The 15062-nt window shown below is 39.7% G+C and overlaps 1 protein-coding gene across 1 annotated transcript in view; it reads left to right on the top strand.

Moving 5' to 3' along the window:
* The window catches only part of SIDT1 (SID1 transmembrane family member 1), an 83791-nt gene that overhangs the window by 46028 nt on the left and 22701 nt on the right, over positions 1-15062 (top strand). The window contains 3 exon segments of the mRNA XM_023728870.1: positions 922-1067; positions 2835-2908; positions 6256-6322. Of these exon segments, the coding sequence (XP_023584638.1) occupies positions 922-1067; positions 2835-2908; positions 6256-6322 (287 nt within the window).

The following is a 15062-nucleotide window of genomic DNA, read 5'->3' as shown; positions in this document are numbered from 1 at the left end:
GCCATGCTGCAGGTGAACATGCTGTAGCCTAACAATCCTTCATTTTGGCTAACTTCATAACTGAACCTACTCACTGCCACCCAGTCATTCACATGGCAACCCCCAGTGCTCATTAGGTGGCCTGAGAGGAAAAGAATCCCTAATCCTGTCTCGTTAGGGGACGAGTGTGTTGAGCTGCCTTCCCCTACCATGATGCTTATGGGCCTATAAATGGTGCTTCTTAAAATGTCAGTGTAGAGAGACTGGGAACCCTGTTTTTCTGTAACTTTGAGAAGCATGTGGGCTTAGTGCAGGCTACCTATTTCTGGCTCTGTAGGAACAGGATTTTTTAACCATCTGAACAGAAGAAATAAAACAGAATGTAGCCTCTGCTCATATGCTCATCAAGCTGCACAAAGTCCCAGCTGCTCTGGGAAACATTCACAGAAACACAAGGATTCTTCTTCCTGAGAATGTTGTTTTCAGTATATAATCATAGATATGGCATGCAGGGGATTTCTTTGTACAAATACTTTATCTGTGAGAAATGCATAGCTGCTGGATATATGTGCTTACACATATATGTGGTGGATGCTATACATGACTATTGCATGAGTATGTTTATATATTTATATTCATATTTAAAAATATGAAACATAAAATATAAGCACAATATGACTTTTGCATACAAAAAGTTAACAGAGCAGATGCCACTATATTCTAATACGTAATAGGTAGATAAGTTAAATATAAAAATAAGAGGAGAGGAAAATTAAAGGTACACTGAGGAGGAATTGAGAGAAAAAACATGCGTTCTGGGTAAGAGTTGGTTTTGACGTCCACAGTGTTTTCAGAAATGAGTCAGCACTGTGCTTATTGCAGAGGAGTGGACTCCATGGGGTCTCTTGGCTTCTGAAGGCAGATGCGCGCTCTCTGTTTCAGATGAGTCAAGCTCCAGTCCTGGCAGGCAGGTGTCCTCTTCAGACGGTGGACAGCCATGCCAGTCAGACACTGACAGCTCCGTGGAGGAGAGTGATTTCGACACCATGCCAGATATTGAGAGTGATAAAAACATCATCCGCACCAAGGTACGCTGCTTGGCCATATTCTTTGAGAGGTCAGAAAGTTTGGCAATAGCTACAACTTAAGCAATGCCTCAGTTTCTTTTTGTTTTTTGTTTTTTTTTTACTCTTTAGAGGAAGTCAAATTTCCCAGAAGGTGTAGATAAAACATTAAAAAAAAAACCACCACTAGTTGCTGTGGAGTTGATTCCAACTCATGGCAACCCCATATATATATGTCAGAGTAGAACCGTGCTCCATTGGGTTTTCAATGTCTGGTTTTTTTTTTTTGGAGGTAGATCTCCAGGCCTTTCTTCTGAGGCATCTTGAGTGGACTTGAACCTACAATCTTTTGGTTAACAGCCCAGTGTGTTAACTGTTTGCACTACCCAGGGATTCAGACTAAAAGCCGTACTCTATTAATTAGCACTTGTTTGTGCAGATTGGAAAGATAAAGAAAGTGAGATCAGAACATTAAAACACTATAGGGTCTGAAGTGGCTGACTGTGGACAATGATGAGTAAAGTAATCCAACCAGATGGAAGAAAAGATTCATCTGAAGGATGTCAATGGCATCACTAGGGGGGTGCGGACCACACGAGGTGACGCTGTCAGAGGGAGTGATACCAAAGTGACTGTCCATAAAAATATCCCTGTAGTTATAACAACAAAAACATTTTTCTAAGCCCAGCTTACATGTATCACTATACCTACAAGGCTAAAACTCTATGCTAGTTTACTTTTTGAACCTTCTAATGCACGCCAGTCAGAACTGTCATTATTACCCAATTACAATAACCCATTGAATCACGTGGTTTCATCTGCACGAGCAACAAGCACTTGCTGTTGTTTTCATTTCTGCCAATGTTTTTATAGTCATTGATATTGCCAAATTTTCTGGTGTTTTAGCTACAGTATTGTGGTAATTATCTCTGGACATATATCAATAACTTTTTTGAGAACAAAATAGTAGTTAAAGGAAAAGAAGGAATGATATATGGTAATTATGATTTATGAGTAACATTAGTACAAAAAACATTACTAAGGATTCTGTGTTGTCTGGCACAAGAGGAGGCCTGTGGAGGGGTGGGGCACCATGAGTTACTGCCCTGGGTGACACCAACCCTAGTGACATCCCTGAAGGACGTATCTGACAAAGAAGGAGCCATGGTGGCCCAGTGATTAAGCTCTTGTCTTCTAACTGAAAAGTTCAGTGGTTCAAACCCACCAGCTGCTCTGTGAGAAAAAGATGTGGCACTCTGCTTCCTTAAAGATTACAGCCCTGGAAACCCTATGGGGCAGTTCTTCTCTGTCCTATAGGGTCACTATGAGTCGGAATCGACTCAACAGCAATGGGTTTTATCTGACAAAGCTCCCTACTTCTATACATTATCATCCTTTAGAAGTAAAGCTCAGTTCTTTCTTGTATATATTTATTATATTGTATTGTATCCGGTAAGGGATACAAAGGTGAAATGCACAGTTTCAACTCTACATAACTCAAAAACAACATGGTGGACAGCTCTGAAAACTTGGAAATCAATTCTGAGGTGTAAGAAACATTTGAAACACCCAATAGCTCTTCCATATCAGCCAGTCCTTAGTATTACAAGGAAAATACTAGAATTTTTATTGGAGTATCCCAAATAAAAGAATAAATTAAAAAGAAAAGTCTTGTTGAATAATTTTAATCTCTAGTGTGGAAATAAGTTAAAATTTGTAATGCTCTCCTTTGTGTTCTATGCAAGAAAAGCCAAGTGTGGTTTTACATTCTTTTTCTATTTGGCATCTCAGATGTTCCTCTACCTGTCAGATCTGTCCAGGAAGGACCGGAGAATTGTCAGCAAGAAATACAAAATTTATTTTTGGTGAGTAAATGACCGGTAAGGCCATGATTCTCTTAAGTAAAATTGAAAGATACAAAGATAAAGAATTAGTTTTCTTTGTAAAACCCTAACCACTATGTCACATGATTTCAGTGTTTAATGAGACATAAATATAGGGATCCATGCCACATTCCATAGGAAAAACAAAAACAAACTAAAAAACAACCAGCCCTAAATTAAATAAATGCAAAGTAAAAATAAGAATGTTAGTAGAATCACGTCCATTCAGGGAGCTGTCTTAGTCAGAGTTCTCTAGAAAAACAGAACCAGTGAGATATGTGTATATAGAGAGGGAGATTTGTATAAAGGGATTGGCTCATGTGATTGTGAGGGCTGGGAAGTCCAAAATCTGTAGGTCAGGCAGCGAGTGGAGACTTCTGCAGACTTGCACTCCAAGATCTGTAGATCAGGCAATTGCAAGAGTGCAGAAGGGAGAGAGAGAGAAAGTTCTGCCAAAATATCTATTTATAGTCTGGAGGCAGACTACACCTAAGGAAACCCCCCTTTCAACTGATTTATTGATTACATTACATTACATTGCATTATTGAAGGTGATTACATTACATCACATTGTGAAACAGCAACTAGTCAAGCATTTGGCCAAACTACTGGGAATCATGTTTACCTGTGTTTTATTGACTATGCAAAGGCTTTCGACTGTGTGGATCATAACCAATTATGTATAACGTTGTGAAGAATGGGAATTCCAGAATACTTAATTGTGCTCATGAGGAATCTGTACACAGATCAAGAGGCAGTTGTTCGGACAGAACAAGGGGATACTGCATGGTTTAAAGTCAGGAAAGGGGTGCATCAGGGTTGTATCCTTTCATCATACTTACTCAATCTGTATGCTGAGCAAATAATCTGAGAAGCTGGACTATATGAAGAAGAACGGGGCATCAGGATTGGAAGAAGACTCATTAACAACATGTGATATGCAGATAACACAACCTTGCTTGCTGAAGTGAAGAGGACTTGAAGCACTTACTGATGAAGATCAAAGACTACAGCCTTCAGTATGGATTACACCTCAACATAAAGAAAACAAAAATCCTCTCAACTGGACCAATAAGCAACATCATGATAAATACAGAAAAGATTGAAGTTGTCAAGGAGTTCATTTTACTTGGATCCACAATCAACACCCATCGAAGAAGCAGTCAAGAAGTGAAAAAGATGCATTGCATTGGGCAAATCTGCCGCAAAAGACCTCTTTAAAGTGTTGAAAAGCAAAGACGTCACCTTGAAGACTAAGGTGCACCTGACCCAAGCCATAGCGTTTTCAATTGCATCATACACATGCGAAAGCTGGAGAATGATTAAGGAAGACAGAAGAAGAACTTATGTCTTTGAATTGTGGTGTAGGTGAAGAATATTGAATGTACCATGGACTGCTAAAAGAACGAACTAATCTGTCTTGGAAGAAGTACAACCACAATGCTCCTTAGAAGCAAGGATGGCGAGACTACATCTTGCATACTGTAGACATGTTGTCAGGAGGGATCATTCCCTGGAGAAGGACATCATGCTTGGTAAAGTAGAGGATCAGTGAAACAGAGGAAGACCCTCAACGAGGTCAGTTGACACAGGGCTGCAACAATGGGCTCAAGCATAACAATGATTGTGAGCATGGCACAGGACTGGGCAATGTTTCATTCTGTAGTCTATAGGGTCGCTATGAGACGGAACCGACTCGAGGACACCTAACAACAACAACAACTGGGAATCATAGCCCAGCCAAGTTGACACATAAAATGAACCATCATAGGAGCACACTAAATCTTCTCCCAGAACGATAATGTAATAATTAACATTAATATCCAAAGATATTACATGATCACTACCTTCTGTGAGACATGATAGGCTGGGGCCACTCCCTCTTCTCATCACCCAGGCCTTGCTCTCTGGGAGTCCCAAGTGATTTCAGGGATTAGGTGGCTGGAGCATTTTGGGGTAGCTGAAAACTACTCTGAGAGAAGATGTTACCACCAGGCAATGATAGATAGACCTTCAATGGTCATACACATGAATGAAGCCTTCCCCAAGGACTCTTATCTCCCCACAGAAAGCCTCAGGCTGAGTGGTATTTTCTTGTGACAGCTCCTCCCTTTCTATTCTCTTAAAGGATGCTGTTAAAGGAGACAGATATTAGAGGAAAACAAGAGACAATGGGGGCTACATGGAATTTCATTAGGGAGACCTTAATTTTGGAACTCAGAGGTACCTAAGAGAACCATAGTTCCTTTATGTCTTCATGTGATCACCCATTACTTGCACTCTGATCACTTTAATCTAATGACATCTGAAAGAGATAGGCCCTCCTTAGTAATTTGGTTAAACCAGAAGTAGGTATTATTTACCTTGTTTTACATATAATTGTATGAAGAGGAAGGAAAATAACTAATATTTGCTGGTGTTATCGGTTGAATTGTGTCCTCAAAAAATATGTGTTGTAAATCCTAATCCTTATATTTGTGGTTATAATCCCATTTAGGAATAGGTTTTCTTTGTTATGTTAAGAAGCCATATCAGTGTAGAGTGTGTTTTAAGCCAATCACCTTTGAGACACAAAAAGAGCAGATTAGGCATAGAGAAGCAAGCAGAGTTGGGGTAAGATAGATGCCACACCAGATGAGATCTCCAAGGAAGGAACCAAGAAACAGAAGCTGAAAAGAGACAAGGACCTTCACCCAGAGCCAACAGAGAGAGAAAGCCTTCCCCTAGAGCCGGTGCTCTAAATTAGAACTTCTAGCCTCCTAAACTGTGAGAAACTAGATTTGTTTGTTAAAGCCACCCACTTGTGGTATTTCTATTATAGCAGCACTAGATAACTAAGACAATTGGGTTCTAATCATTAACCTTTAAATACATCATCTCAATTAATATTTTCAGTGTTCTCCTCTGCTATCAAACTAATAGTAGTCGGGGGGGGTTTTCTTTACTTCCTTACCTCGCCTCTAGGAAGGGTTGCCACTGAGTCGACCTCATGTGTGTCAGAGTAGAACTGTGCTCCATAGCGTTTTCCATGGTTGATTTTTTGGGAGTAGATCACCAGGGTGGACTCTAACCTCCAACCTTTCAGTTAGTAGCCAAGTGCATTAACCATCTGGCACCATCAAGGGACTCTCTAGGCAAGGAATTGTGTACCAAATGGCCAAATGCAAGAGAAGGGAAAAAGACTGGAGAAGTAGGAACTGCATAATCAGTCCCTAATTACTTTGCAGATTAACTATGGAGTTGTAGGGTGGAAGCAGTCTTAAGAAATTGAGGAAAGATTCCATTGTCAATTTGGAAACAACTATTTCTATTCTTTCTGCCCGGCACAGGAACATCATCACTATCGCTGTGTTTTATGCACTGCCTGTGATCCAGCTGGTCATCACCTACCAGACAGTAAGTGCTACCCAACTGCAGAATCCCAGCTTCCATACTGCAGTGAAAAGATCTTTGCTATGACTTACAGAGAAAGGTATAGCTTGGAATCAGTTCAAGAATTAATTTCCCATTTGAGTTCCAAGTGGATTTTTCCATTACTTAATCTTTGACTGACCTTTCAATCTAGTTCCCAATTGTTTTATCACAAATGGACCTGGGATTTCTTATTTTGTCAACCAATCTGAAATTATTAACTTGCACTTATTCAGCTATAATATCCATCATCTGCATCTGTTATTACCAGTCTGAGCTTCTGATCATCATGGGATAATGAGTAGAGTACATAAAGTTCCAGACCAAAACAAAGAATTCCAGTGTCTAATTTAGCCTGTGCCATCTCATTAAGGGTAAATATTTTTGAGGTAAGGCCAAGATAGCAGAATAGTTGGATGCTTTTTGTCATCCCTCTTACAACAAAGACCTGAAAAAAACAAGTGAATCGGATATATATGACACTCTAGGAACCCTAATCATCAAAGACAAAGCTGAAGAATCTGACTGAGCAGCAGGTGGAAGAGATGATCCCAAAACAGTGGAAACTACAGATCGCGGGATCGCCAGCGTCCTGCTACCTGAATCGGCACAGTGCACACAGGTTGAGGCAAGCAGCACCATCCCAGGCTGAAACCCACCCTGTCTGGTGTAGCCAAGCAGAGCGAATCTGCGTGCACCTCCAGAACCAAACCGGAGCAGCACTTGGGGAAAAAAAAAAAGTTTCTGTCGAGACCTGCTTAGTAAAGTGCAAGCTCCCAAGCCACTGCTTGCGTCATAACCCCTCCCCCCACCAGAGCTCCAAGGCAAGGAGCACTCCCTTCTCCTCATCCATCCCCATCCCTGCTCCAACATCAGTCCCAGGCATTCAACAACACCATGCCCCCAAGCCAGGATCTCACAGCTGGGTCCAGAGGCACCTGCTCCTTTGCCCAGCCACTGGCATAAGGGGTCCACGGACTTGCAGCACCCTTCACCTCCGCTGATTACTGGCACCAGGGCCATGTGGCCCAATTCAGTGTGGCACTCCCTTATTAGGACTAAACGGGCAGGGCATCCACCTGAAGCCCACTTTCACCTGCATCAGCCAAGTAGGAACTGTAGATTTGTGACATTTGACACCACCTTACCCCTTAAGAAAGGGTCTCACCCACCCACACCAGGGGCCTGAGGGCCAGCGGTACTACCCAGTCCATCTAGCCATCCAAGACAGGGGCCTGAGAATCAGTGGTGCTTCCCAGGCCCTCTGCCAACGGCACCAGGCACACAAGAACCAGCTGCACTACTCCCCCGACTATGCACTCAAAGGGACAGGGGCATGTCTTCCATCCAGGAACCCAGGGGTAGCCAACAGCCCCCTGCCTTGCCCCCCTTATTGCCCCCTACTGCAACCAGAGACCTGTGCCTGCTCCAAACACCCCCACACAGCCTTGCCTGCCCTGGACTGTAGGTGAGAGTCTCTGAACCACACAGTTGGTGATGACAACTTGGACACCTGTGTCCTTACCAACTGCTAAGTGGCAGAGCACACACAAAACACCCAACACAACAACCAGGGAGAACACCCCCTGCACCCTCAGCCAGGTGAACAGCAGGACAGATTCATCACCTCACCAAAAATATTTGCCTACATCTTCAGCACTTGTGCAAGAACAGTGAACAGACTCCCAGGCTCACACACCTAGTAGCTGCTCTGACCAACCTGGAGACAGGAGGTGAGAGCTTCAGTGATGCCAACAACAAAAGTAGCACACACGCCCAGCCTACCTGGACATCTCAATATAAAATAAAACAAAAATACAGGATGCAGTAAACAAAAATAAAATAAATAAATGTAATAACTTATTGATACCTTGGAGACAACAGTCAATATCAAATCACATAAAAAGGCAAGACAAGATGGCCTCAGCAAGTGACCAAAATAAAGAACCAGAAACCTTCCAGAGGAAGATAAGGCAATGGAACTACCTAATAAAGAATTCAAAAGACTAATATACAGAGCTCTGCAAGAGATCAAGAAGGAGATCATGTAAAACACTGACCAAATCAAGGAACACACAAAGCAATAGAAGAACAGACAAAGCAATAGAAGAATTCATAAAAACAATAAAAGAACAAAATGACAGAATAAAGAGACTAATAGAAACCGTATAGAAACAGCAACTAGAAATCCAAAAGATTAACAATAAAATTTCAGAATTAGACAACTCAATAGAAGGTCATAGGAGCGGAATTGAGACAATGGGAGTCAGAATTAGTGAGATTGAAGATAAATGCCTTGACACAAGTTTGTTTGAGGAAAAATCAGAAACAATATGAAAAAAATGAAGAAAGCCAAAGAATTATGTGGTATACTATTAAAAGGAAAAACCTACAAGTGATCAGAGTACCAGAATGGGGGAGGGGGGAGGGTAACAAAAAACACAGAGAGAATTGTTGAAGATTTACTGGCAGAAAACATACCTAATATCATGAGAGATGAGAAGATACCTATCCATGAAGCTCAGTGAACCTCTTACAGGATAGATCCCAGAAGGAAGTCACTAAGACATATCATAATCAAATTCACCAAATCCAAAGAAAGAATCCTGAGAGCAGCTAGGGATAAATGAAAAGTTACCTACAAAGAAGAACCAATAAGGCTAAGCTCTCATTATTCAGCAGAAACCATGCAAGCAAGAAGGCAATGGGATGATATAAGCAAAGCCTTGAAGGAAAAAAATTGCCAGCCAAGAATTACATATCCAGCAAAATTGTCTCTCAAATATGATTGCAAATTTATCTCTCAAATGCAAAGACAAAATTAGGTCATTTCCAGATAAACAAGAAGTAAGGGAATTTGTAAAAACCAGACCGAAATTACAAGAAATATTAAAGGGAGTCCTCTGGTTAGAGAGCCAACAACATCAGACAACAATCCAAGGCTAGGACACAGGACAGATCAACCAGATACCAACCCAGATAGGGAATTCACAAAAACAAAACAAAGCTAAAAGACTGAAAATAGGGAACCAGAACTGTCAATATGTAAATGACAACTAAGTTGAAACAAAAAAGAGGGGATAAATGGTGTAGTCACAGAACTTCCATATGGAGAGGAAGTCAAGGTGATATCAAGAAATAAAAGACTGGTTTAACCTTAGAAAAATAAAGATAAATTTCAAGTAACTACAAAGGAAGCTAACAAACCTACTCATCAAAATAAAAAAGAAGAAAAGCATAAAGACTCAGCAAACACAAAATCTAGCAATAATGAAAGAGATGAAAATAAAATACATAAACAGAAAGAACTCAGCTCAGAAAATTAAGCAGAACAAAGAAAGCATCAACACCACACACACACACACACACACACACACAAAAAAAAAAATACATCAAAATGACTGCAGTAAACTCATACCTGTCAATAATTACACTGAATGTAAATGGTCTAAATGTACCAGTATACAGACAGACAGTGGCAGAAAGAATAAAAAAAACATGATCCATCTATATGCTGTCTATAAGAGACATATCTTAGACACAAAGACATAAGCAAACTAAAACTCAAAGGATGGACAAAGATATATCAAGCAAACAATAACCAAAAAAGAGCAGGAATGATGCTATTAATCTCTGGTAAAATAGCAAAATCCTCCATAAAGGATAAGGAATGACACTATATAATGATTAAACGATCAATACACCAGGAGGACATAACCATAATAAATATATATGCACCCAATGACCAAACCAAACCTGTTGTCATCATGTCAATTCCAACTCAAGGCAACTCTATCTATAGGACAGAGTAGAACTGCCCCATAGAGTTTCCAAGGAGTGGCTGGTGAATTTGAAGTGCCACCCTTTTTGGTTAGCAGCTGTAGCTCTTAACACCCAATGACAGGGCTCCAAAATACATAAAACAAACTCTATCCACATTGAAAAGAGAAATAGACAATTCCACAATAATAGTAGGAGACTTCAACACACCACTTTTGGTGAAGGACAGAACATCTAGAAAGAAACTCAGTAAAGATGCAGAAAATCTAAGTGCCACCATCAACCAACTAAACCTCATGGACATATACAGAACACTCCACCCAACACACACATCAAAAAAGAAGAAAGGGCCAAAATCAAAACGTTAACCCTACAGCTTGAACAAATAGAAACAGAGCAGCAAAAGAAGCCCTCAGTCACCAGAAGAAAGGAAGTAATAAAGATTAGACCAGAAATAAATGAAACAGAGAACTGAAAAACAAAAGAATCAACAAGACCAAAAGTTGGTTCTTTGAAAAGATCAACAAAGTTGTACCTTCCTTCGTTCATTGGCCAAACTAGAAAAAAAGTACAGGAAGCAAATAACTGGAATAAGAAATGAAACAGATGATATCACAACAGATCCAACTGAAAGAAAAAGGATCATAACAGAATATTATGATAAATTGTACTCCAACAAATTTGAAAACCTAGAGGAAATGGACAAATTTCTAGAAACACACTACCTACCTAAACTAACACAAACAGAGATAAAAACAAACCCATAACAGAACAAGAGATTGAAGAAGTAAAAAAAAAAAAAAAAAAAAAATCCCAACAGAAAAAAAGCCCTGGCCCAGACAGCTTCACTGGAGAAATCTACCAAACTTTCAGGGAAGAGCTAACAGCAATACTACTCAAGCTATTTCAGTGCATAAAAAAGGGAAAGAATGCTTCTGAACTCATTCTATGAAGCCAGCATAACCCTGATACCAAAGCCAGGCAAAGACACCACAAAAAAAGAAAACTACAGACCAATATCCCTCATGAACATAGATGAAAAAATTCTCAACAAAATTCTAGCCAGTAGAATTCAACAGTGCATCAAAAAAATAATACATCATGACCAAGTGGGATTCATACCAGGTATGCAGGGACAGTTCAACATTAGAAGATCAATCAACATAATCCACCACATAAATAAAACAAAAGAACAACATGATCTTATCAATCAACACAGAAAAGCCATTTGACAAAGTACAAGACCCATTCATGATAAAAACTCTCAGCAAAATAGAAATAGAAGAGAAATTCCTCAACATAACAAAGGGCTTTTATACAAAGCCAACAGCCAACATCATTCTAAACAGAGAGAGAGACTGAAAGCATTCCCTTTAAGAACAGGAACCAGACAAGGATGCCTTTTATCACCACTCTTATTCAACATTGTGCAGGAAGTATTAGCTAGAGCAATAAGGCATGAAAAAGAAATAAAGGTATCCAAACTGGTAAGGAAGAGGTAGAACTATCCCTATTCACAGATGATATGGATCTTATACATTGAAAACCCCAAAGAAGCCACAAGAAAACTACTGGAACTAATAGAAGATTTCAGCAAAGTAGCAGGATACAACATTAACATGCAAATGTCAGTTGGATTCCTATATGCCAACAAACAGAACTTCAAAAAGAAAATCACCAAATCAATACCATTTGCAATAGCCCCCAAGAAGATAAAGTACTTAGGAATAAATCTAACTAGGGACATAAAGGACCTATACAAAGAAAACTACAAAACACTACTGCAAGAGAGCCCTACCTAAGTGGAAAAACATACTATGCTCATGGATAGGAAGACTCAACATTGTGAAAATGTCAGTTCTACCTAAAGTGATATACAGACACACTGCAATCCCGATTCAAATTCCAACAGCATTCTTTAATGAGATGAAGAAACAAAATCACCAACTTTATATGGAAAGGGAAGAGGCCCAGATAAGTAAAGCATTACTAAAGAAGAAGAACAAAGTAAGGTGGGCCTCACACTACCTGATTTAGAACCTATTATACAGCCACAGTAGTCAAAACAGCTTGGTGCGGGTACAAACACAGACACAGAAAAATGGAACAGAATTGAGAACCCAGATGTAAATCCACCCATCTATAAGCGGTTGATATATGACAAAGGGCCAAAGTCTGTTAAATGGAGAAAAGATAGTTTCTTTAACAAATGGTGCTGGCATAACTGGATGTCTATCTGTAAAAAAAATGAAACAAGATCCATACCTCACACCATACACAAAAACTAACTCAAAATGGATCAAAGACCTAACTATAAAATCTAAAATGATAAAGATCATGGAAGAAAAAATAAGGAAAATGCTAGGGGCCCTACTACATGACATAAATAGGATACAAACCATAATTAACAATGCACAAATACCAGAAGAGAAACTAAATGTCTGGGAGCTCCTAAAAAATTACACACTTATGCTCATCAAAAGACTTCACCAAAAGAGTAAAAAGAGAACCTACAGACCGGGGGAAAAATTTGGCTACGACATATCCGATAAGGGTCTGTCATGGATTGAATTGTGTCCCCCAAAATTATCTGTCAACTTGGCTAGGTCATGATTCCCAATATTATACGATTGTCTACCATTTTGTAATCTGATGTGATTTCCCTGTGTGTTGTATATTCTATCACTATGATGTCATAAGATGGATTAGTGGCAGTTATATTGATGAGGTCTACAAGATTAGATAGTGTCTTAAGCCAGTATCTTTTGAGATATAAAAGAGAGAATTGAACCTCATACCACCAAGAAAGCAGTGCCAGGAGCAGAGCACGTCCTTTGGACCTGAGGTTCCTGGGCAGAGAAGCTCCCAGACCAAGGGAAGATTGATGACACGGACCTTCCTCCAGAGCCCACAGAGAAAGCATTCCCCTGGAGCTGATGCCCTGAATTTGGACTTGTAGCCTATTGGACTGTGAGAGAATAAACTTCTCTTTGTTAAAGCCATCCACTTGTGGTATTTCTATTATAGCAGCACTAGATGACTAAGACAGGGTCTAATCTCTAAAATCTACAAGATATTGCAACACCTCAACAACAAAAAGACAAATAATACAATTAAAAAACGGGCAAAGAATATGAACAGACACTTCACCAAAGAAGACATTCAGGTGGCTAACAGACACATGAGGAAATGCTCATGATCATTAGCCATTAGAGAAATACAAATAAAAACCACAATCAGATACCGTCTCACCCCAACAATACTGGCACTAATCCAAAAAACAGAAAATAACATATGTTGGAGAGGTTGTGGGGAGATTAGAACTCTTATACATTGCTGGTGGAAATGTAAAATGGTACAACACTTTGGAAAACGATATGGCGGTTCCTTAAAAAGCTAGAAGTAGAAATACTATATGATCCAGCAATCCCACTCCTAGGAATATACCCTAGAGAAATAAGAGCCATCACACGAATAGACATATGCACACCCATGTTCATTACAGCACTATTAACAATAGCAAAAAGATGGAAACAATCTAAATGCCCATCAACAGATAAATGGATAAACAAATTATGGTATATACACACAATGGAGTACTATGCAATGATGAAAATGATGAATCCACAAAACACCTCACAACATGGATGAATCTGGAGGGCATTATGCTAAGTGAAATAAGTTAGTCACGAAAGGACAAATATTGTATGAGACCACTATTATAAGAACTCAAGAAATGGTTTATACACAGAAAAAACTTTCTTTGATGGTTACAAGGGGAGGAGAGGAGGGAGGGAAATCACTAACAAGATAGTAGACAAGTGTCAACTTCGGTGAAGGGAAGGGCAACACACAGTATAGGAGAAGTCAGCACAACTGGACCAAAGCAAAAGCATAGACGTTTCCTAGCTACATCCAAATACTTTGAGGGACCAAGTAGCTAGGGCTGAGGCCTGGGGACCATAGTCTCAGGGGACAGCTAGGTCAATCTGCATAACATAGTTCATAAAGAAAATGTTCTACATCCCACTTTGGTGTGTAGTGTCCAGGGTCTTAAAAGCTTGCGAGCAGCCATCTAAGACACGTCTATTGATCCCATCCCATCCAGAGCAAAGGAGAATGAAGAAAACCAAAGACACAAGGAAAATATTAGCCCAAAGGGCTAAAGGACTTTATGAACCAAAGACTCCACCAGCCCGAGCCCAGAAGAAATAGATGGCACCCGGCTACCACCACCAACTGACCACTCTGACAGGGATCACAGTAGACAGTCCCAGACAGAACGGGAGAAAAATGTAGAACAGAATTCAAATTCACAAAAAAAGACAAGACTTACTGATCTGACAGAGACTGGAGGAACCTCCAAGACTGTGCCCCCAGATGCTCTGCTAACGCAGAACTGAAACCATTCCTGAAGCTCCCTTTCCAGACAAAGATTAGACAGGCCTATAAAACAAAAAATAACACACGTGAGGAACATACTTCTTAGTTCAATCAAATATATAAGACCAAATGGACAACTTCTGTCCTACAGCAAGAAGGTAGAAGGTGAGGAGGTTGGAAGGGACAAGAACTGGACAAATGGACACAGGGAACCCAGGATGGAAAGGGGCAGTGTGTTGTCACATTGTGAAGATTGCAACCAATGTCACAAAACAATATGTGCATGAATTTTTTAATGAGAAATTAACTTGAGCTGTAAACTTTCATCTAAAGCACAATAAAATTTTAAAAAATAAATAACAATAAAAAATAAAGTTTATCTGTTCTAAAAAAAGGTGAATATTTTTGTAAAATTAAAAACAGCTTCATAAAACTAACAAAATATTAAAATTTTTTAAAAATATATAAGATAAACAAACTATGGTACATACACACAATGGAGTACTATGCAACGAGAAAGAACAATAATGAATCAGTGAACCATCGCATAACATGGATGAAA

Source organism: Trichechus manatus, unplaced genomic scaffold (assembly GCF_000243295.1).
Source record: "Trichechus manatus latirostris isolate Lorelei unplaced genomic scaffold, TriManLat1.0 scaffold00026, whole genome shotgun sequence".
Lineage (NCBI taxonomy): Eukaryota > Metazoa > Chordata > Mammalia > Sirenia > Trichechidae > Trichechus > Trichechus manatus.
Note: the sequence above shows the minus strand (reverse complement) of the source record. Positions and strands in the feature narration are given on the sequence as shown.